Genomic DNA, 21,978 nt, shown 5'->3' on the forward strand with positions numbered 1-21,978 from the left:
TCTCCACTTCTGTCTATTGCAAGCTGACATTTTCAGGTCGCTACATTCACAATTCTCCTGCTCATCATCCATCTCAAAAATTTGGCATCATTAAATCATTAGTAACCAGAGCGCACAGATTCTGCTCCTTTGAAGAATTCTCTAATCCAAGAATTGAAAATAATCAAAAATACAGCCATACTAAATGGATACAATCTTAAAACAACTCATAAAATCATCAGTCACTTCCCCACACATCAACCTAGAGAAGAACAAGCCCATAGGATCCCATACCTTATGTCAAAGGCATCTCTAAAAGTCTTTCAAAATTATGAAGAAATACAAACTTGCAACTATCTACAAACCAATCAACCAGATCTACAACTTGTTACCTTCTCCTAAAGACAAACTCACACCTCTGATGCTACCTGGAGTGTATGAGGTTCCATGCTCCTGTAAATTGTCTTACTATGGACAGACAGGTAGATCTGTTCATAAACGCATTTCGGAACATCAAGACTATATCCATCTTATCGAACTGCAGAAATCTGGTCGCACAACACAGAGTTGAAAACCCAAACCATAGGATCCACTGGGAAAAGACCAAACTTCTACATAGATCTTTATATAAACGTTCACGTTTATATAAAGAAAGTGTTGAAGCCCTACTTCACAGACCAAATCTAAACCATAATGACGTTCTTGCTATTCCTAAAGTATGGGAAATTATCATACAAAATTGCGTAAAATAATTTTTATATATGTTATCTTATTTTAATGTAATCTTTTTTTTTCCCTCCAGGTATGTTTTAATTTAATTCCATAACACACTACTGCACACATATTGGAATTCCATTGTAATCATGCACCCTAACTGTATGTTATTGCTAGTATTGTTTGAATTTAACTGTACTGATGATGTCCTAAGATACTTAGGATGAAATATTTACTTATTAAAATTCTTGTGTAGAGGCTTAAGTGCTGTGAGGACATTATGTTGGAGGTTTAATGGATTTTTTACAACACTCAAAAAGAATTAAAATAGAATTTAATACTTCCTATATTTCGTCCTAGTCACTAGGACATCTACGGGGATTACAAAGACAATTAATGTAACAAGCACACAAAAACTTACAATACTAAGCCCAACCACGTGGGTGACAATAAAGTCCTATCTAGGCGGAGCGCCCTCTAAGGGCAGTTGTAGGTGGCCTGGAATGTAAGGTGGGAACTCTGGTGATGACTGTTTCCCAAATCTTCGGAAGCTTAATGCAACCGTATTTGTTAAGATTTGGTTGGTTTTTGAGAGCTGCTTCTGCTTCTAAGAAAAGTCTCTCTTTCTTGAATTTGCTGTGGTGGAGCATGGTGGTTTTCTTCCATGATACTCTGTGGGTGGTGTCCAAAACATGGTCAGCCAAGCCTGAATGGCCATAGTTGTGTTTAACGATGTACGACTTGTGTTCCTCCAGGCGGATGGATGCTGATCTGCCTGTCTGTCCAAAGTACGCAAGCTTACAGGAACAGGGTACTTTGTAAACTCCAGGCAGAGAGAGAGGAGGGAGCTGATCTTTCGTAGAACGGATAAGGGTAGCCAGTTTGCGGTAGGGCTTATATGCTGTGTGTAGGTTATACTTTTTTAGTATCTTGGCTATTTTTTCCGAAGTGCCACGGATGTAGGGTATGGTGATGGCATTTTTAAATTACTCATTAAAACTTATTACTGTGGTTATTATGTGTGTTTGTTTAGGCAGAAATTTATATTTATTTACAGGTATATCAATTCAGACATTGATAACAAAGAGCAGCAACATGATTGCTTTATGGCAGCCTAGCCTATACACTAATGAATTGTTATAAAATTTTATTATTTGCATAAATCTTGCCCCATCTTGCATAAAACCAGGAACATTGAGCAGGGATATACCTCTGCAATTCTCACATTCAGTTTTATTTCCTTTTTATAGATAGGTACTATGAGAGCTTTACTCCAATCATCCGGAATTTGACTGTCTGCCGAGGCCTTCCGAATTATGTAATGCAGCCAGTGTAAAACTTTTATTTTGAGCATTTCTGGTCAAATTTCATCTACTCCAGCTGAATTTCCACATTTCAAGTTTTTGATGGCTTTTTGTACTTTAAGTATCAATATATATTCTTATTGGGTGCTTGCTTCATTTAGCAATCATTCCAAGTAATTACTACAGACATCTAGATTAAATTTATTTTCAGTTTTCATCATTTTTATCATCCTGATTCCATTTATGAAATTTTTTCCTCCATTTCTCAGTTTTTTTCAATATTCTCCAGAATATTTTGCCACCTTTCTGATATTTATTTTCTATGTTCTTACCAAAGTCTTCCCATGATTTTGTTTAGCTAGTTTTGCATAATGTTTTGCTTTCTTACATTTTTCTCTGTGTTCTCGAAGAACACAAGCACTCCTTATTCTTCGACTTGATATTCAAACAGTTTAAAATCCGAGATTTTATATTTGACTTATAATCTTTACTTAATCTACCCCTGAAGAAACTACTGATTCTTAGGGTAAAGTATTCAGCAGATATTGTATTGTTATCAGAATTAAAAAACTAACAAGCTCAGTCCAGGTACTGATTACCTTACTATAGAACTTGACCTTTCCTTGCTTGGCCACCTTCCAAATCAAAATCTCATGTTCCCTCTCATAAGTCTTTTGCAATGCTGATACCTTATTCACAACTACATTCAGTGAAGCTGTCACCAAATCCAAAATTAAAATTAAAATCATGTGTTGTTTCCATCACATCCCCTAAGGTAGTTAGTTAATCCTCAAAAACCTTCTTTGTTTCTATATGCCATTGCTTTTTTTTCCCCCAATCCACATTCCCATAACTCTAAAATCCAGTACCCCGATTTTACTTATCCAATTTGTCTAAAAATTTCACAAGCACTGCCCTCTACATCTCCATAATACCATCCTACTAGGTATACTATTTAGTTTGATCTCACAGCAGTCTCAAAGTCATCGCATATGCTGTAATTTTCCAACTTCACCCTGAGTAGACATAATTCTGCTCTAATATCCCATCATTTATATTCTTACCTGTATGTCATCATAATCAATTAAAATGTTCATGCCAAGCAGTGTCTGCACTATGGTCACTGCTTGTGGGAACTTGTTTGACCATATGTATGTTGTTTCCACTTCAGACATGCTTCTTTTCACTAAGTTTATATGGTATGTTATTTGCAATATTTTATTTGTAAAAACAGCATTTGTGAAGTCTTAATTATCTTTGCATTATGGGATACTGAGCCAAATGATATGAAGTCAATAGCCTCTACACACAAATAGACTAGTCATGAAGATATATGCAAACCTCATTTGCTTACACTGGGTTAAAGGATTAAACAATATAATTTCTTGGCAAGTATAATTTATTAAATACAGATCCTTGTTATATTCACTTGATTTCTCAACTATTTGTCTTAAAGTAAAAATTAGATCCCAATAATCTTTACTTGACCTGAACTCAGCTTGCTCTTTCCTGTGTTCATTTCAACAATTTTTCTTAGCCCTTTCTCAAGTATGTTTAAATAAATCTTATTTTGATTTATCTTTCCCTACTAAGTGAACACTGAATATGGAAATTTCCTCTGTTTGATTTCCCAGTGCATAGATTAATATTATGAGAGCTCTACTGTAATCATTCTGGATTTGAACCTCTAACCAGTCAGCCCATCTTGGTGGTTAGAGGTTCAGGGTGGCTACTGTGAATTTTTTTTATATCTACGTATCTGCACAATTCTAGTCAAATATCAACTACTCCAGCTGCCTTATCACATTTCATCTTTTTGATAGGTTTTTTTTCCCCACCTCAAGTACTGTTATGTAAATCATTATTCTCATAATCATTTACATATCAGGAATTTCTTGGCGATGACTTACAAAATTTAAATTTATTAAAATTTTGAAGTAAATTAAAAAATTTATTTCAAAGCATAAGTTCCTGTAAAATATGAGTATCAAATTGAAGACTGCTATTCAATGGTAAATTTATACTGAACATGAACTATAGCATTTGCAGCTGTTTAAATTAAAAATTATTTTGTTTAATATGAAGACAATTTCAAGTTCATAAGAAAATTATTACCTGGATATCACTTGCAAGCTGTTTTAAAAGAGCCTCATCACCAAAATTCAAATCTAAGTTGCATGGCATGTCTAGAAAAAATTGTGATCAGTTACAAATTATTACTCTTATCCAAAGCAATAGGCAAGGATACTGTATCTGTGAGATAAAATTTCATACTTCTAAAATTAATTTTGGAAAAATGACAGAGAGAATCCAAATTATCACATAATAACTGAAATCCAAATATTTCAACATAAGAAAATTTAAATGTTTAATTGCAGGAAAAAAAAAAAAATTGTAAAGATGGATGCTGTTGACTATTTATGCAAAGATCATATAAAAGCTAATTAAAAAGATCTATAACAGTTATTTCAGCAAAATACAAATGGATTACAATTTTAAAAAAAGTTGGATTTTTGGAACAGATTAACAGTTCTGCAACAAAGACATGTACTTAACATTACACCATTTTAGGGAAACAATCACAAATCAGCAAAAAGAATTCCATTTACTCAGTATGTTATGTAACCAGGGTGTATTCTTGTGCAATCAAGTTTCACATTCAAATTCTTTTAGTGAAAAGAAACAGCACCAGATACTTCCCACTTCAAATGAAACAGCAGACTTAGCCTGGGCTTTTAAAACATTGAAGATACTATTATTTATACTATTTCTTAACTACAGAAAACTATAAACGTATGTGTACTGGTGCAATTCAAGCTCATTACAACAGTTCACCATGAAAATGTTACTATCCATAACTAAAGGGGAGGCAAATCAATACCTGTGAATTGCTTTATATCTAATCTGAATACAAAAAATTATTAAATTAAATAAACACAATTTTAAAAGTATAGTACTTTATTTTTGCAAATAACTCAATAACTTAGTGATTATGACCACAGTAACTAAGGATATGATATGCTGATGCATTATGTCTGTTAATTTTGTGTGCATGGCTAGTGTGCCAGTTTTGCAGGATGAAAAACCATGCCACCTCTAGATGAGATGCAGTCTAGTTAAGTTTGTGGGATATATGTAAGTATATATTAGAAATGTAAAAGGACATTCGAGTACATGAATACAATGAGAATGTGCAAATTTGAATCTACCTTCCACGAACAAGATTATTTATCTGCATAACAGATAACATAATATTACATTAGTATTGCATAATATTACATTCTATGGTACTTCAACGTATTTAGAAATGTATGTTTCTTTAAAACATACCTTTTCCTTTCCCCTTAACCTGTATTATATGTAATGCATCTGACATGTGAAATACTTAACTGATGGCAAATTTTGTTCTCTGATAGACATATATACCTGTGTGACATTATGCATTTTAATTTCACAGTTTACAAGTGTGATTATCATTATTATCCTAAGACCCCATGGAGTCAAAGACTCAGCTAGGAGATCTTTTTGTCATACACACAGCTCATCATACTGCACCTTAAACACACTCAAATTCTCTGCAGACAGCAGAGACAACCTTGCCTTCTCAGGCAAGGCATTCAAATCATTCATAACTCTGCATTCAAAAAACCTGCTTCTCACTCTCCTGCTCACATCCTCCTTATACAGCTTCCAGGGATGACCTCTGGTTCTCCCCTGATCTCTTACTGTTTTCCGTAAAACCTATTCAACATCGATCCTATAACAACTCCTGATTAACCTGTAGGTCTCTATCATATCACCCCTCTTCCTCCTATCAACTAGACTCTGTAAACTGTATCTTCTCAACATTTCCTCATATACGATATTCAAGAGATCAAAAACTATCTTAGTCAGTCACCTCTGGACCCTTCCCAACATCTCTTCATTTTTAAAAACCAGGTGACCAAATCTGTGCACAGTATAAATTAAAGACACCGAGAAATTATATTCTTGGCATTATACATGTCCGTAAGGATATGCTTTGCATTATGGAATAATAAGGCAAGCGATGTGAATTCATTAGCCTCTATATAAGAGTTTCCCAGTCCTGAATTTACTTCAGGTGAAAAAACTTTGTTTGCTTACACTTGGATAAAGGATTAAACCAAGAATATAATTTCTTGGCATCTTTAATTTATAGTAAACCAAGTGAAAAGACTTCCAACATCTGTGCACAGTAGTCTATGTGTGACCTAATCAGAGCCTTATACAATGGAACAAGAATATCCTTACTTCTACAAGTCAGTGTCCTCTGCATCATTCCCAGAATTCTTTGTGTTGTTCTCACAATTTGGCAAATGTGTCCCCTAAATTTCAGATCCCTATCCGCTATCACCCCACGATCTCTTATTTCCTCCACCTCCAACAATATATCCACACCAAGCATAAGTTCTACATCCCATCTTTATTTCCCAAATTTTAAAACCTTACATTTTGCAACAATGAACTTGCATCCCCATGCCCATTCACTCAATCTATCCAAGTCTTCTTGTAAGACCAAAACATCTTCTCTACTCTTAATAGTTCATCCAACTTTGCATCATCTGCAAACAACTGAATATCCCTATCCAAATCTTTGCCAATATCATTAACATACAGGTTAAATAGCAATGGCCCTAAAACAGACCCCTGAGGCACCCCACTAGTGACTTTCCTCTTCTGGGATATTGCTTCCCCATACACAACTTGCTGATATAGTACGCCCACACTTTGTAGAGCTCTGCTTAGCTTTCTGCCAAGAATAGTCAATTCATGCTGAAGGGGAGAAAGAAATGAAGGATGTACGAATTGGTGCCAACATGCGAAATCACGTGCTTTCTTGTCTGTTGCTGTACTAGTTTAAAAACTACAATGTTCGTAAAAGAAAAACTAAATTTTCCGACCTGTAATAATAAACAAACTCATCCAAGAAGATGGATTGATTACCCTATTATCGGAATGGATTCTCCTTTTTGTGACATGCGCAGAAGTGTCGAAGGATCTCGAATCTGTGGGTATACTATACAATGCACTAATCTAACATCCAACCCAATCTGCTCTAGTTTGGCTATCAACTTACAATGTGGTAATCTATCAAAAGCCTTTGCAAAATCTAAGTATACTGCTGTGTAACCCTCTCCTCTGTCCAATGAAGCCATCACTTTATTGTAATAAGTAAGTAGAGTATTAAAACATGACCTCCCTTTAGCAAATCCATGCTGTCTATCAAAGATAATACCATTGTTGTCACTCAACCCAATTCTGGATCCTAGTTCTCACCAGCTTCTTCAACACCTTAACCATAACACCTGACACAGATAGGCCTATAATTTGATGCTTGAGTTCTATCACCTCCCTTATAAAGCGACAGAATCTCGCCCTCCTCCACTCCTTTGGAACTCAACCCAGTGCAAGACTCATATTAAAAAAATTAGTACTAGTGTTTAATAACACTATCTTTTTTTTTTTTAGATGTCGATCCCATACACAAGAGAGAAAAATCTATACACCAGTGCTGTGTGTGTGGTATAGGAGAGAAGTGGGAAAGAAAATTACTGACATAGCCTTTCTGAACAGCAAGTTTCTTGCTGTTGAGAAAGGCTATTCCAGAGGACAGAAGTACATGAAATAAAAGAGCAAAAGAAGTAGCAAGTTTGGTGAGCAGCTTCTGCAAATGTTTTATAACAGGCCTAACAGACAGTGGAGGAATGGTTGCCAGCTCAGTGGAGTGGTGAACATGGAAATACCCACAGAAAAGACAGAGCTTAAATTGAAGTGGATCAATAAAGGAGGGCTCATCTAAATGTGCGCAGATTTAGGATTTGTATAGAGTTGGTAGCTGAATGGGGGAAAAGTAACATTACCCTCAGATGACAGGTAAGTCGAGATTGCTTTCACAAAAGAAAAGGCAAGATTGGTCACCTTCAGTGCTACCAAAACTGTGTTTTGGTAGCACTGAAGGTGACCAGGTTATCTTCAACCCACAGTGTGGAGATGGTATGGAGATCAGTGTTTAATACACTGGTTGCAGATGATCTTGAAGCTTGGGATGTCTGAGCTTTTCAAAGTTTGTCAAGGAAGTAGGACGAATGGAGTGCTATTGTCAGCAAAAGTGTGCTGTCGACTGCTGTGGATGGACAAGGATTAGTGGTGAGTGAGAGTAAGCCATTTATATATAGGAGAAAGAGGGTAAGTGATAGTACAGAACTCTGAGGCACTCCTGCATCAGTGAAGAAGCTTAAAGATTGGGAACCATCCACCATGACATGCAGTGAACAAGAGACAGCTGTGTGCTCAATTACAGAGGGTTGCAAACAGACTGATGAATGACAATTAAGTAAGCAAGCCTGGAGAGGAAGAGGACTGATCAGTTGGCAGACTTTTATTTCTCTTTTCTTGGAATAGGGCTGGATATATGAATGATGAATACAGAAGATTGTAGAGACAATACAGAACAAGTGTATTTATGGTATGGAGATTAAGGTCTAATGCCAAACATGATCAATGCTCTGGAAATACCAAGTGACAGCATGTTTCTCCAAAGCTTTCCATCTCAGATGTCCAGGGTCAACCATGCATCAAGATTAGTGGAATTATACTGGTGGTCACTGATTAACTGATAAGTCTCTAGGTAGTGAAGAATTGACTCTGACTTTCTATAATATTTTGGAGAGGATTGATGTGATGCTGTTCAGCTGGCAGACTTTTATTTCCCTTTTCTTGGAATAGGCTGGATATATGAAAGATGAGTATAGAAGATTGTAGAGAATACAGAACAAGTGTATTTATGATATGGAGATCAATGTTTAAGGCAATGGGATGTGAGCAATGCATGGTTTGTCAATCAGAACTTTACAACAGAAGACTTTTTAGTGTAGGTCTATTTAGTATTCTTCTGATTTCATTTTACCAAAAAAACCACAGGAGGCATATATTGTCCAGATTCTGGTTTCAGTTTCCTTGGTTCTCTATACAAGAGTTGGAAGAGAAGAGTGATGCCAGGAGGTCAGCTTTATCTTTAAGTGCTGTAACAGTAATATCAGAGGTGGCAGCAAAGATGAAAAGTTGTCTAATGGTTTTTGCAAGGGAAAAGAAGACACAGCATCCATTTGGAGAAGAGAGAAGTTTCACATGGTGGCCTGAAATTAAATTTGAATTTGCCGATAGCTGTTTTGCATTTATTGTGTACTTCAGCATAGATTGAATGGCACCTGTGTTTTTGTGAATTATGACATAGCCTGCCAGAGAATGGCTAATTTAGAATCCCTACTTGCAATCTTCTCTGGCTCAAGATTTCTTTGCTCCATTTAGTAACATTCTTTTGTTACATTTACATGTCCAAACACTGCTAACCACTCAGATCTCTTCACATTCCTCTCCATGAAACTTAAACATCTACAATCAAGATATCCAAATACAAAGTCTTGCCATAAATACTGTTACAACTTCTGCACATCCCCGTACTGCCCACAGAATCGCGTGATCCCAGTTCCGTTAGTGGCACTGTGCACAGTGCCACTAACGGACATTCGCGTGTTTATCAGGAGAGAGTTGTCTAGCTGTACAGGATAACATGCAGTGGGGAGATTATGAGAACCATGTAGCTATAATAGCACTTCACATGCTTGGAATACAGCCACCTGTTATTTTCAACATGCAAAAAACACTTGGGATCAGTAGGATGTTTGTGTATTGGAATATTAACTGCTAAAACGATACATAACGATACATACCAGAAGACATATGTGATCACCAAAGAACATGTCAACCATTCTGCATTAGGGTGCAACAGCTTGTGAAGTTTGCAAAGGCATGCCTTCACCTGACCCTTCAAGAATAGAAAGTGATTCAAGAGAGTTTCATTCTGCAAAGAATGATGCCACATGTAACTAATTGATAACCAAGCAGGACAACAAGAAGATTTTGCTATAAGTAATAACATAACAAATCATACATCTAATCACTTGAATTCCTGATAACCCTCTTCACTCTTCAAATACTCTGAATCTCTTTTTTGACCACTTCTCCTTCCATATACACCCACAGAGGTTACCTCACCTCTTGGTAACCCAGACCATGATCTTGTACACATTTCAACTCTCACAAAGCTATTCCTCCAACCACTCCCGACCTTGCATCCTCTGGCACTACAAAGGAGCCAAATGGGATGACCTCCAGAATTTCTACTCCTCCTTTTCTTGATCTGACTATTACTTCCAATCACCTGACCCTGACTCCTGCTATGAATGAGTCACAGAAATTATTCTCGTTGGTATGCCTTCATCTCCCATTCAATCCATAATCCTAATCCACTTTCCAAGCCCTGGTTCAACCAAAAATGTATCAAAGCAGTCGAAGAAAAAAATACAACTTACCACGGCTCATATCAAGAACTCCAGCTTACTCGGCCTATACCAAAGCACACAACATATGCAAATTAGTCATCAGCAGACCCAAATCAGATTTTATAAAGGTCAACAGCAGAAAACTTGCTTTCTTCCTAAATGGAAGCTGTGCCTTCTGGTCCCTTGCCAAGACCATTGGATGCAACTTCTGCTCTCCTGCACTTCCACCCCTCTCTCATCCTGATGGCACCACTGTTATTCATCCAAAGATTATTACCTTTTGACTCCTACACAGATGACCATGGAAAATCATCTCCTACCATACCATACTGGAATCCAACCACCACATGTTTTCTATAGTTTTTTAACAAGAAGTCATCAGAAAACTACTAAATAACTTGGATACTAAAAAGTCTTCTGGTTCTGCATCGTCTCTATAATTTATTATACCTATCTGGTACTTATCCCAATGCATGGAAGCAATCTCATATCCATTCTATTCCAAAAGAGGCCAACTGAAGTCTACTGTCAAACTACTGACCAATTGCATCATCATCATCTATCCTCTCCAAAATAATGGAGAAAGTCATTAATAGTAACTCCTCCACTGCTTCGAGGCCCACCAATCAATCAACGACCACCAGTACAGATCCACAGCTAATCTTGGAACTTACCTCACCACTACTGGATACGAACCATGACAAGATTTGGAGAAACATGCTGTCGCTTTTGACTTTGTGTGGCATTGAAGCCTACTAAGCAAATTGCCATCTTTTGGTCTCCTTGTCACCCTATGTAATTGGGTAGCCAGCTTTCTCTGCGAGTCATGGTAGATGGCTCCCTCTCTTCGAGGTTTACCACCAGTGCTGGAGTGATTCAAGGCTGTCCTATCACCTACTCTCTTGGATATAATGACCTACTCACAATAACCACTAATTCTACCCACAGCTTTGCAGATGATAGTACTCTCCACTCATCCTACTCATTTGACAAACCATGCAGTACTCCAACATCGCAGGCTACAAGATTATGTACAACCAGTGCCTTAAACATTGATCTACATACTATTCTTGACAATGGAATACTACAAAAATAGTCTTGCCTTTTCTCGTGCAAAAGAGATCTGCTCACATACACTTACCTTCAGTAATGCACAAACCACTAGACAAGATCAGATGTCTTTGTTTGAACTATCATTTACCTCCAGTCTTTTCCAGCATAAACACATAACATCAACAGCTTCTTCAGCATCCAAGAAACTGTATTTTTTTTTCATTCAAGAGCCTATTTTACACCCAGCCAACTCTTAACTATATACAAATCCCAAATCTGCCCATACTTAGAATATTGCTCACATGTTTTGGATGGTGCACCGAAACTTCCCTTAAAATCCTTGATTCTGTCCAGAGATGAGCAATCAGGCTCATTACATGATCCCTCTCTTACAGAGTCACCATTGCACCAGCTAATACAAGAGCAAGAGCTGCCAGTATCCTTTTACTGTACAATGTAAACACACCAAACCTGCTTCTATTCATCCTCTTTTATGCAGTTCACTGCTGTCTTCTGGAACAGGCTTCTTCATGTGAAGTATCCCCCCCCCAATCAAACTTCAATCTCATTCCTCATCTGCACTCCACACACAGCACTGATGTGCTTATAGGGCCCTCGACCTCTCATGTATGGGATCTACATAAAAAAAAAAAAAAAAAGCTACAATTCTTGTTATAAGCCATATATACGGTAAAATGAGTTTTCTTTCTTCAAACTGCTTTGGTACGTGTTTTGTTGAACCAAGGCTTGGCAAGTGGATGAGAATTTTTGATAGAATGGGGAATACAAATCCTCATGCTTGTGAGGATAATTTCTATGACTTGCTCAGACACAAGTTTGAGTCAGAAAAGCAGAGTAGAAGTTCCAGAGACCATCCATCCCACTCAGTATCTTTGTAATGCTAAAGGACATGAGATTGGGAGTAGTTAAAGGGAAAGTGTTTTCTGTATGAGAGGAAATGCACAAGATTGTGATCCGAATTACCTAGAGGAGAAGTGACCTCTGTGATATATCTGAAGGAGAACTGATTAAAAGAGATCAGGGGTATTGGGACAGTAGAGAGAGTTAACATTCAGGTAGGTAAATGTAAGATTTTCAGTAGATCACTACTTACAGCAAAGCTTCCACATCTCATCCATCTTAGTCAGTGATCTTGGAAAAGTGGAGTCAGTAGGGGTTGTGGACATTAAGGTCATTGAGAAAGTTGACTTCACTATTTGAATAGCCAGATTGCAGAAATTGCTGGATGGATTTTCAGAATTTTTATTTATTTCTTATTATTATCATTATTACATGACACCTCCAGGGAGTCCAAAGACTCATCAAGGGAGGGCACCTACTCTATAACTCTGTCTCCACTACTCAATCCACCAATGCCATCTACCACCCACCACCACCACTAGTATTTCCACAGACATCCATGCCCACAACAGAATTTGAATCCGCAGTTTTTTTTTTTTTTTTGGCTGGAGAGTGGACACGCTAACCACTCAGCCAACCAGGCTGGCATTTAGAGAGCAATAAATACAACAGATATGAATGTTACTTAGTGTGACAGAGAGAACTTAAAAAAGTGGAGGTCAAAAGTAGAGGATTCTAAATTATCATATTTACCATATACTTGAATATAACTTGCATTTTTTCCCAAAAATTAAAGTTAAATAATCGTGGTGCAAGATATATACAGAGATTTTCGGAAACTAAAGTTTTTCAAGCAGGACTGCATTATGGGGAATCCACATACGGCTCACTGAATTGTGCCCTAAACTCATTTGTTGTTTCTACACTCAGGCCATGAACTTTTTATGTAATAGCACTTGTCCAGTAATGGCTACATGTTCTATCCCTCTCCTCCACCATCACACAAAAAATTACTTTCACATTAATCTGGTAAAAACTGTTTACTTGTATATCTCAATCATAGTGCCTGTCCAGATATCCACCAGGCTCTGTAAATGGAATTCCATCAAACTCTCATCATACCAATGCTTTAGATACTTCACACAACCTCACTCTGGATCCTTATCAAAATATCCACATCCATTTGAAAACCAGGTAATCAAATCTGCACATGGTAAATTATATGTGGTCTGATCAAGGCCTTATACAGTGAAACTTTACTTGCTATGTAGGTGCTATATAATAATAATAATAATAATCATTATTAGATATTCCCACCAATTGTATACTCTTCATCATATCCATGTATTCCAAATTTTAGTGCATATAATACAGTGAATTGGAAACCAACTCAAACAGTATGTTCAAACCTTACTGTTAACTATGATATTCTCCATTCCTCATAGTTCTTACAAACTCTCATCATCTGCAAACTGTATATCCTCATTTAAACCTCATCCAATTTCATTAACATATAAAATAAACAGTAACAGCATTAAAACAGATCCCTGCAGCACAACACTAGTGACTTTCCTTTTCCAGAATACTGCTCTACACACACAACCTAATTACATGACCATTTGTCTAACTTACTAATCTATTATCTAACTCCATACTTCCCAATTTTATTACCAACTTATTATGTGGCAATTAATCAACTGCCTTTACAAAATTTAAATATCCTACTGCATTTGTCATCTTGTAATACATAAACAGATTGCTAGAACACGAGTTCCTTTTAAAAAAACCATGCTAATCATCACAGAGAATTCTATTATTATCAACCCAATTCTAGATTCTAATCCTCTCCAATTTAACCACAACTCCAGACTGGTCTATAATTCAAAACATTGGTCTTATCACACTCTTTATTCCACTTCACAGTTTTATCCTTTTGGGACTTGACCCATTGAAGGTTCTTGTTAAACAAGTATGTCGGGTTATCATTAACTGACTGGAACATTCTCTTTAAAACACATGATAGCATTTCATCAATTTTGAATGGCCTCATTAACATCGAGTTTGCTTAATATGATAATGTCATTAACTGTTAACTATGATACTTATGAGGAAAGACAACATACCTTGCTGAACATTAAATACCTGAACTATATCTTCTGCAGTGATTACTAATTCATCATTTTAATCTAATGTCATTCTCCTTCTATAACCATTCTATCTTCCAGTACCTACTACATACAAATGGAAATCATGAATGACTGGGCAGCAAATCTATATTACATTAGCAACATAGTGGGATAAGGTTTTATTTGTTTATTTATTATATTGTGGGCTGCAGTTTTGTGTTCCTTGCTAACCAAGACCCTTTCCTATGATTATTACCTCTCATCTTACACTGCCTCCATAATGACTATCATTTCTCCACCTATTTTGCAACTGACTGACTGTTTTTGGAATACAATCAGACACCACTGCTGTTAAATAGTTATTGATCATTTTTTTTTCCAAGCAGCATGATTTCCTTTCTGCCTAACTCCTCATTCTATGCTGGTGCTCTAAGATGTCTTCTGGGCTTTCCATAATCATTGGCCTTGCAGTTTCACACACATACTTTTCATCACAGAGATTCTCATATGACTGGCTGGTTATATACAGCATATTAGTTTTCTCACCATTCATTTCATTTTTAGCTATACAATGATTTAGTTTGGGGAAAATATACATTTTGATTCTAAATATTTTTATGAAAGTTAAAATTTTTTGATTTCTGAAAATGGCCTCAATAGTTATATCTTCATTATATCTTCAATAAAATATAATAAAAAAAAAAAAAGCTAAAATACAGTACGGTGATATGACATGGCAAAATTAATGATTGTTTCTTGGCATGTTAAAGCGAATTTTGAAAACATTGAAAAGGAATTATAATTTATGTGAAAAGATTACAAACAACATTAAAGATAATTTTAAATATTTTGTAAACAGTTAAAAATTTTTGCCACTAAAAAGTGCTCAGCTTCCAAACTGATTATACACAGATGTTATTCTTACATAACAACATTATTAATAATCAGTCAACCAATATCTAAAAAGAAAATACACCACTACAACATAATTTAAGGGAAACAAATAATATTCCCATAGTAACAGAAAAGATCAATATACATTCTTATACCTGGATTTGAAATGTTAAAAACATAAACCTTGTAGAAGTATTGATTCAGTTGGTCTTGTGCAACCAGGATGTATTACATCATATTACTGCACCCATTCATCAAAAACAAGCATATTTCTGATAAGGCAAAAAAGTAAAGTAATTCATTAATTATCAAAATAACCTCAGAATACTCAGAATTGTCAAGGAATGCCAGAGGTACATAATGGAACCTTTACTATATATGCTTATTTTACTGATGACACATGGCTTGTTACTTATGGATTTTAAAAAGGCTGTAGTAATATCAGTTCATAAGACAGCAAATGAAAATTATTTTTAAAAATTATAAACCAATATCTCTCTCTCATTCTCCTAATAGTCTTTTTTTTTTTCTTTCAAAAATATTAAGGTAAATAGTAAAAAAATAGAAACACTTTTTGGGAAAAACAAACATTTTCAAAAAAATAAGTGGGTTAGACCAGCGCTTCCCAAACTGTGGGTCGTGGCCCCCTTGGGGGCAGTAGGTTTTGTTGAGGGGGGGCCGTGAAATAATGAAAACAAATTTAAAATGTTTTAAGACTAAGTAGATTTGTTTTATTTTAAAAGAAACGTATTTAACCTTTATTATTTATTATTTCTTTTTTTGTTATTTTTTATATTTTAATGGAAAAATTCACACATTGATGTTGGTTCACAAACTTTGCTTCCTGCTATTTCGGCGATTACTGAATATTAGTAAATATTGCTTATTCATATGTTTCATTTCAAAGCAGTGGTTAATTGTATTTACTTCGAATGCTCTCCAGGGAAGCTCCAAATCTTCCTGTCCCTTTCATCACCTGTTCGTAATCAGGGACTGTTGATATTGACTTTATATACATATCAAACTCGTTTTATATTATCACTGTCATCCGAGCTAGTTTTCTGTTACCAATAAAAGTTTCGCATATACTTCACACATGAAAAAAAGCTTAAACAAGTTCATGTGGGGAGATAGTAACTCGCTTGCAGTGGTAAACAACACCCTCCCTAACAGTCACTATACTGCAGAGGCAATAAAAACAAGTACTTTTATTATGCCAGTGAATAAGGTATGAGGAGTCTGTGTAATATATTTCTCAACAAATAGTGCAATTAAAGACAACTGGGATAAAAACACACTAATTAATGAATCACATGTCCCCTCACACAGAAACTATGCTGTATAGACTGAAACAAAACCATATGTTGCATGGGCAAACACAGTATCTAACTAAAAACTATTGTTATTAATTAGATGTGTGTGAGTTCGATTTCCCAAGGCAGCAATAAAATTCAACCGAACGTGTTAAAATTCCGTAAAAGTGTTAAAACTAATTAATATATATATATATATATATATATATATATATATATATATATATATATATAATGAATGTTATGGCAGTTTCACATATGGAATTCGGTTGAAGAGAGTTAGCATTTCAACTCAATTGTCAGCTATGCTTTTATCTTTCAGTTGCGCGATCTTTTGTTAATACCGCACCAATCATATGCATGTTTTAATAACCTGCCTTTGCTGTCTGTTTCGCATTAGGCTTAATTACCTTAAAGGGAGAAAAGTCACAAAAGAGAAAAATGTTCCTGGTCCGGGATACCCTTATTCAGGTAATATTCACTAATTTCATGTTATCAGTTTGTGGTGTGCCAGTATCGGTAAGTGGTGATATTATTTGATTTATTCTATGTTAAAAAATTAACCCTGAGATGGACAGGTGGCTGATAAAAAAATAATAAAAAATTACCACAAACAATCAGAAGAAGCAGAAACAAACTCAAAATAAAGGAGAGTATTTCATATTTTACCAGAACAGCCCGCATCGTCTTCAGAACCAAACGGTAAGAGGCAAAAAATGTAATATATGCATTTGATTTTTGCAATATTCACTGTGTATGTTTTGTGTTGAATATAAATACAATAAATATTATAATAATATATATCTATTACGATATTTTTTCGAGGGGGGACCGTGAAATATTTTAATTTTTGCAAAGGGGGCCTTGACATCCAGAAGTTTGGGAAGCACTGGGTTAGACAACAAGTTGAGCACCAAACATACGCTTGTTTTACAACCTCAAACTAACTTAAAAGTTTTCCTGGATTTTAATACAGCTTTTGGCACGGTATGCCAATGAAATTTTATTACAGGAATTGGAACTGACACAAATAAAAGATAATGTCCTAAATTAGTTTAAAAGTTTATATATTATCGATCCCAAACTGAAAATAAATAAATAATACCTATTATAAAAGTTTTCTGACATTAGATTATGGTGTACCATAGGATCTGCCCTAGGACCAATCATATTTAGTATATATGACTACTATGAACTAAAGCAAAATAATAAAATTAATGCTTCACAGATGAATAAATGCAAACCATGTAAATGATCTTCAAATTATAAAAAACTGGTTTTGTGCAAATAATCTTAGTCTAAATATTACAAAAAGAAAATACTATATGTAATTTTTAACTTGCTAAATGCAACACTAAAAACACTTCTCCATTCAAATATTATTATACGAATAGAACTGTAAATTCAAATTGTAACCATGGAAATGGAAAAACTTAACATCATAACTGATTTAGAATTAAAAATAGATTGTAATTTAAGTTTGAAACTGCAACTGATAGTTCATATACAAGAGGGAGGACTGGAAAGTTCTGATAAACACCTAGAAAAAAATTACATTAAAGCAACTGACATAACCACAAGAAAGAACATAAGTTACATTCATAACTCTGCTACTAGTATGTTCTTTCTTGTGGTAAGAAAGTTGCTTTAATATCATTTTTGTCTAGGTGTTTATCAGAACTTTCCAGTCCCCCCACCCATAATGTTAAAAAGACTATATATGTATAGATTCATAAACTTAAAAATATTATTATTATTGACACCAGACTTCCATGGAGTCTAAAGACTCACTGTGGGAGGCAAACACTGTTAAACACTCGGTGCTGGGACCTGTGTTGTTTGACCTTTATATCGATGACATTGTCAGTGGATTGCAGGGGGGATATTCAGTTGTTTGCAGATGTGCGAAATTGGGAAGGATTATTAGTAATAGTGCAGATGCGGCAGCCCTGCAAGAGGATTTAAGCTAGATAGATGGGCAAATGAATGGGGGTGCAGTTTAATGCAGCAAAATGTAAGGTCTTGAGGTTTGGGAAACATCGATGGGACACTGCATACTCTATGGGAGGAGTTATACTGGAGGAAGTAGGGGGAGACAAGAGATCTGCAGTTGATGATTGATAGAAATCTGAAATTTAGGGGACATATTGCAAAGGTGGAGAAGGTAACACAGAGGATTGCTGCAATAATGAGAAGGACACTGACCTGCAGAGAAAAAAGTTATCATTCTGTTGTATAAGACCCTGATCAGACCACACTTGGACTATTGTTCTCAGATTTGGTCCCCAGGATTTGAAGGGGATAAATTAACTGTGGAAAGGGTACAAAGGCAGATAACAAAGATGGTTTCAGGACTGTACAATGATAGTTATGAGGATCGGCTGAGGGAATGTGGACTGCAGAATTTGGTGGACAGAGGAAGGAGAGGTGATATGATTGAGACTTTTAAACTGTTGAGAGGAGGTTACAGGGTTGACATTGGAGAGTTTTCTTTCGCTTGGTTGAACAGCGGGAAGGAGTAATGACAAGAGGCCATCCCTGGAAGTTACAAAAGGAAACTGTGAGCAAGAGGGTGAGGAGTGGTTTCTTTGCATGGAGGGTGGTTGACTCATGGAATGCACTGCTTGATGGAGTGGTGAGAGCGAGAACGGTCAATAAGTTCAAGGAGTGGTATGATAGACTTTGTGTTTCTTAGGGGAGGACCTCCCCTCGAGGAGTCTTGATAGACTTTGTGTTTCTTTGGAAGGACCTCCCACGATGAGTCTTTTGACTCCATGGAGGCCTGAATAATAATAATAATAATAATAATAATAATAATAATAATAATAATAATAATAACAATAACACAAAGCCCATCAAACCATGCTTTAAATTCATTCAATGTATCTGCATTCACCACAATGTCAGGCAAAGCATTCCACTCGTCATGAAAAAAACCTCCACCTTATGCCCCTGCTCACATGCTCCTTATACAACTTCCAGGTGAGTCGCCTTCTGTAATTGTACAAAAAAACTTCTTCCACATTAACCTGGTAATAGCTTTTTACCAACTTAAATGTCTCGAGCATATCTCCTCTCTCTTTCTCCTGTTCACATGGCTTTGCAAACTACATTCTCTCAATGTGTCCTCATATCCCACATCCCAAAGACCAGTTACGACCTTAGTCTTCTCTGGACCCTTTCCAACATATCCTCTTGCCATGAAAATCAGGAGAGAAAATTTGTGCTCAATAATACGAGCCGTGATCAAAGTTTTATACAATGGAACCAGAACCTCTATTTCTACAAGTTAATGTTCTCTTCATTATTGCCATAATCCGATGTGATGTCTTCATAACTTGAGCAATGTGACATCTGAAATTCAGATCCTTGTCCACCACCACCACACCAAGTCTCTTATCTCCTGAACGTCCTCCAAATTGTCCCTGCAAGTGTATACTTGCAGGAACATTTTGTGCATCCACTATTGCCTACCAAATTTCAGACCGTTACACTTGGCAACATTGAATTGACAGTTCCATACTGTTGCCCACTCATACAATATATTCAAGTCCTCCTGTAAGGCCACAACATCTGCTTGATTACTCATTCTTTCCAGTTTTGAATCATCTGCAAACAGTTGTATATCACCAGTTAAACCTATCCTAATGTCATTGATATACAAATTAAATAAAAATGGTCCCAAAACTGACCCTTGTGGCACAGCACTAGTGACTTTCCTCTTTCAAGGTAATGTCCCCCCCATACACAACTTGCTGATAACCTATCCAACAGGCAGTTCCCTATCCAACTCATGGTGGGGCAATATGGGGGGGACACTACCTTGAAAATCTGAGCATGCCACTGTATATGCATCTCCCTTGTCCAATATATTCATCACCTTGTTATAAGCAAGTTTGTAAATCAATAGAAAATTACTTGTTTATATTAGTGTCCTAAACATGTCTTCACATTTCACTCACTCACTCACTCACTCACTCACACACACACACACACACACACACACACACACACACACACACACACACACACACACACACACACACACACACAAAGCAGATGAAACTCAGAAAACAAAAACAGCAGTTCATGACAAATGACAATGTTCAACTGGATTGATTGACACAATAACTACTCAGTCACTGATTTCTGGATGCTATTGTCTTAGCACACACACACACCCAGATTCGCCTTCTAAGTGGTTTAAAACCATTAGAACATTAAGATTTGATCCACTGCACCTGCATGTCTGTTCAAAGGGCTCAAAAATGTCTGTATTTGTGACCGTACACACAGACTACTAACACAAATGTGATGCAATGTTTATGCATCAAAAAAGTGTACTCTTCATGAAGCATTAGTAAATTGTGTTTAATTTTAGGAATCACACAAAGCTAGAAAACAATAAGAGGAGTCTTTAATAGAAATAAATGCAAAAATATAATATCGGTGATATTGCTATTCCATGGGCATTCACCACACACCCCAAATATCTATCCACCTTGCTCTTGTTTTCCATTTTAGTCATTTACCAAAAATTTTACTATTTATAGTTTTCTATAATTTTCTATTTATAGTTTTCTTAGCAATACAGTCATTCCATTAGAAAAACTTGCACTTCTTCTTCTGCAGCTTTTCTCAGTTAAATAGGGTCGCTGTTTGTAGCGAGTCTCCTCCACAACCTCCTGTCTTGGGCTGTAACCACATCCAAGTTCTTCATCCTCAAGTCCTCCTCCATCATCTCCCTCTATCTCTTCTTTGGCTGCCCACGCTTCCTCCTCCCCTGCACATCCATCTGCATAACCTTTCTTCCCACATACTCTTCCTCTCTCCTCATCACATGACCAAACCATCTCAACCTTGCCACCTGTATCTTTGCTTCTAAGTTGGTAACTTTCAATATTCCCCCTTACATTTCTCAGATGATCCTTTCTGGTCACACCGCACATCCACCTAAGCATTCTCATTTCTGCTACTTCCATCCTGCTGATGTTATTTTTCCTCAGGGCCAGTTTCCATAGCATACGTCATAGCTGGTCTCACTACTGTCCTGTAGATTTTGCCTTTTAGATTGATCGGCACCCTCTTATTGCATAGCACTCCAGTCATCTCTCCCCAGTTCCTTCATCCTACATCCCACTTCTTTCTCAGCCTCACCATCCTCTTTCATTGTTGAACCTAAGTATATAAGTCACTGACCTTCCTGATGACATTTCCTTCCAGCTCCAGATCTGTCTCCTGGCTGCCATCCACTTTGCAATGCATGTACTCTGTCTTACTTCTGCTCAGTCTCATACCTCTCTCTTCCAGTATTTTCCTCCAACTTTCCGGTTTAGCTGCCACTTCTCTTGATTCTGCACGCAGCACAATG

The 21,978-nt window shown here is 36.3% G+C and overlaps 1 protein-coding gene across 1 annotated transcript in view; it reads right to left on the reverse strand.

Annotated features, from left to right (window-relative positions):
• Atf6 (bZIP_ATF6 domain-containing protein ATf6) overlaps nucleotides 1–21,978 on the reverse strand; it is a 244,734-nt gene that overhangs the window by 207,156 nt on the left and 15,600 nt on the right. The window contains exon 2 of the mRNA XM_090414984.1: nucleotides 4,113–4,183. Within this exon, the coding sequence (XP_090271110.1) occupies nucleotides 4,113–4,183 (71 nt within the window). The remainder of the gene's footprint in view (nucleotides 1–4,112; nucleotides 4,184–21,978) is intronic.

The sequence above is a fragment of the Typopeltis vanoorti genome, chromosome 26 (genome assembly GCF_054136105.1).
Source record: "Typopeltis vanoorti isolate ZY-2024b chromosome 26, IOZ_Tvanoo_1.0, whole genome shotgun sequence".
Classification (NCBI taxonomy): Eukaryota; Metazoa; Arthropoda; class Arachnida; order Uropygi; family Thelyphonidae; genus Typopeltis; species Typopeltis vanoorti.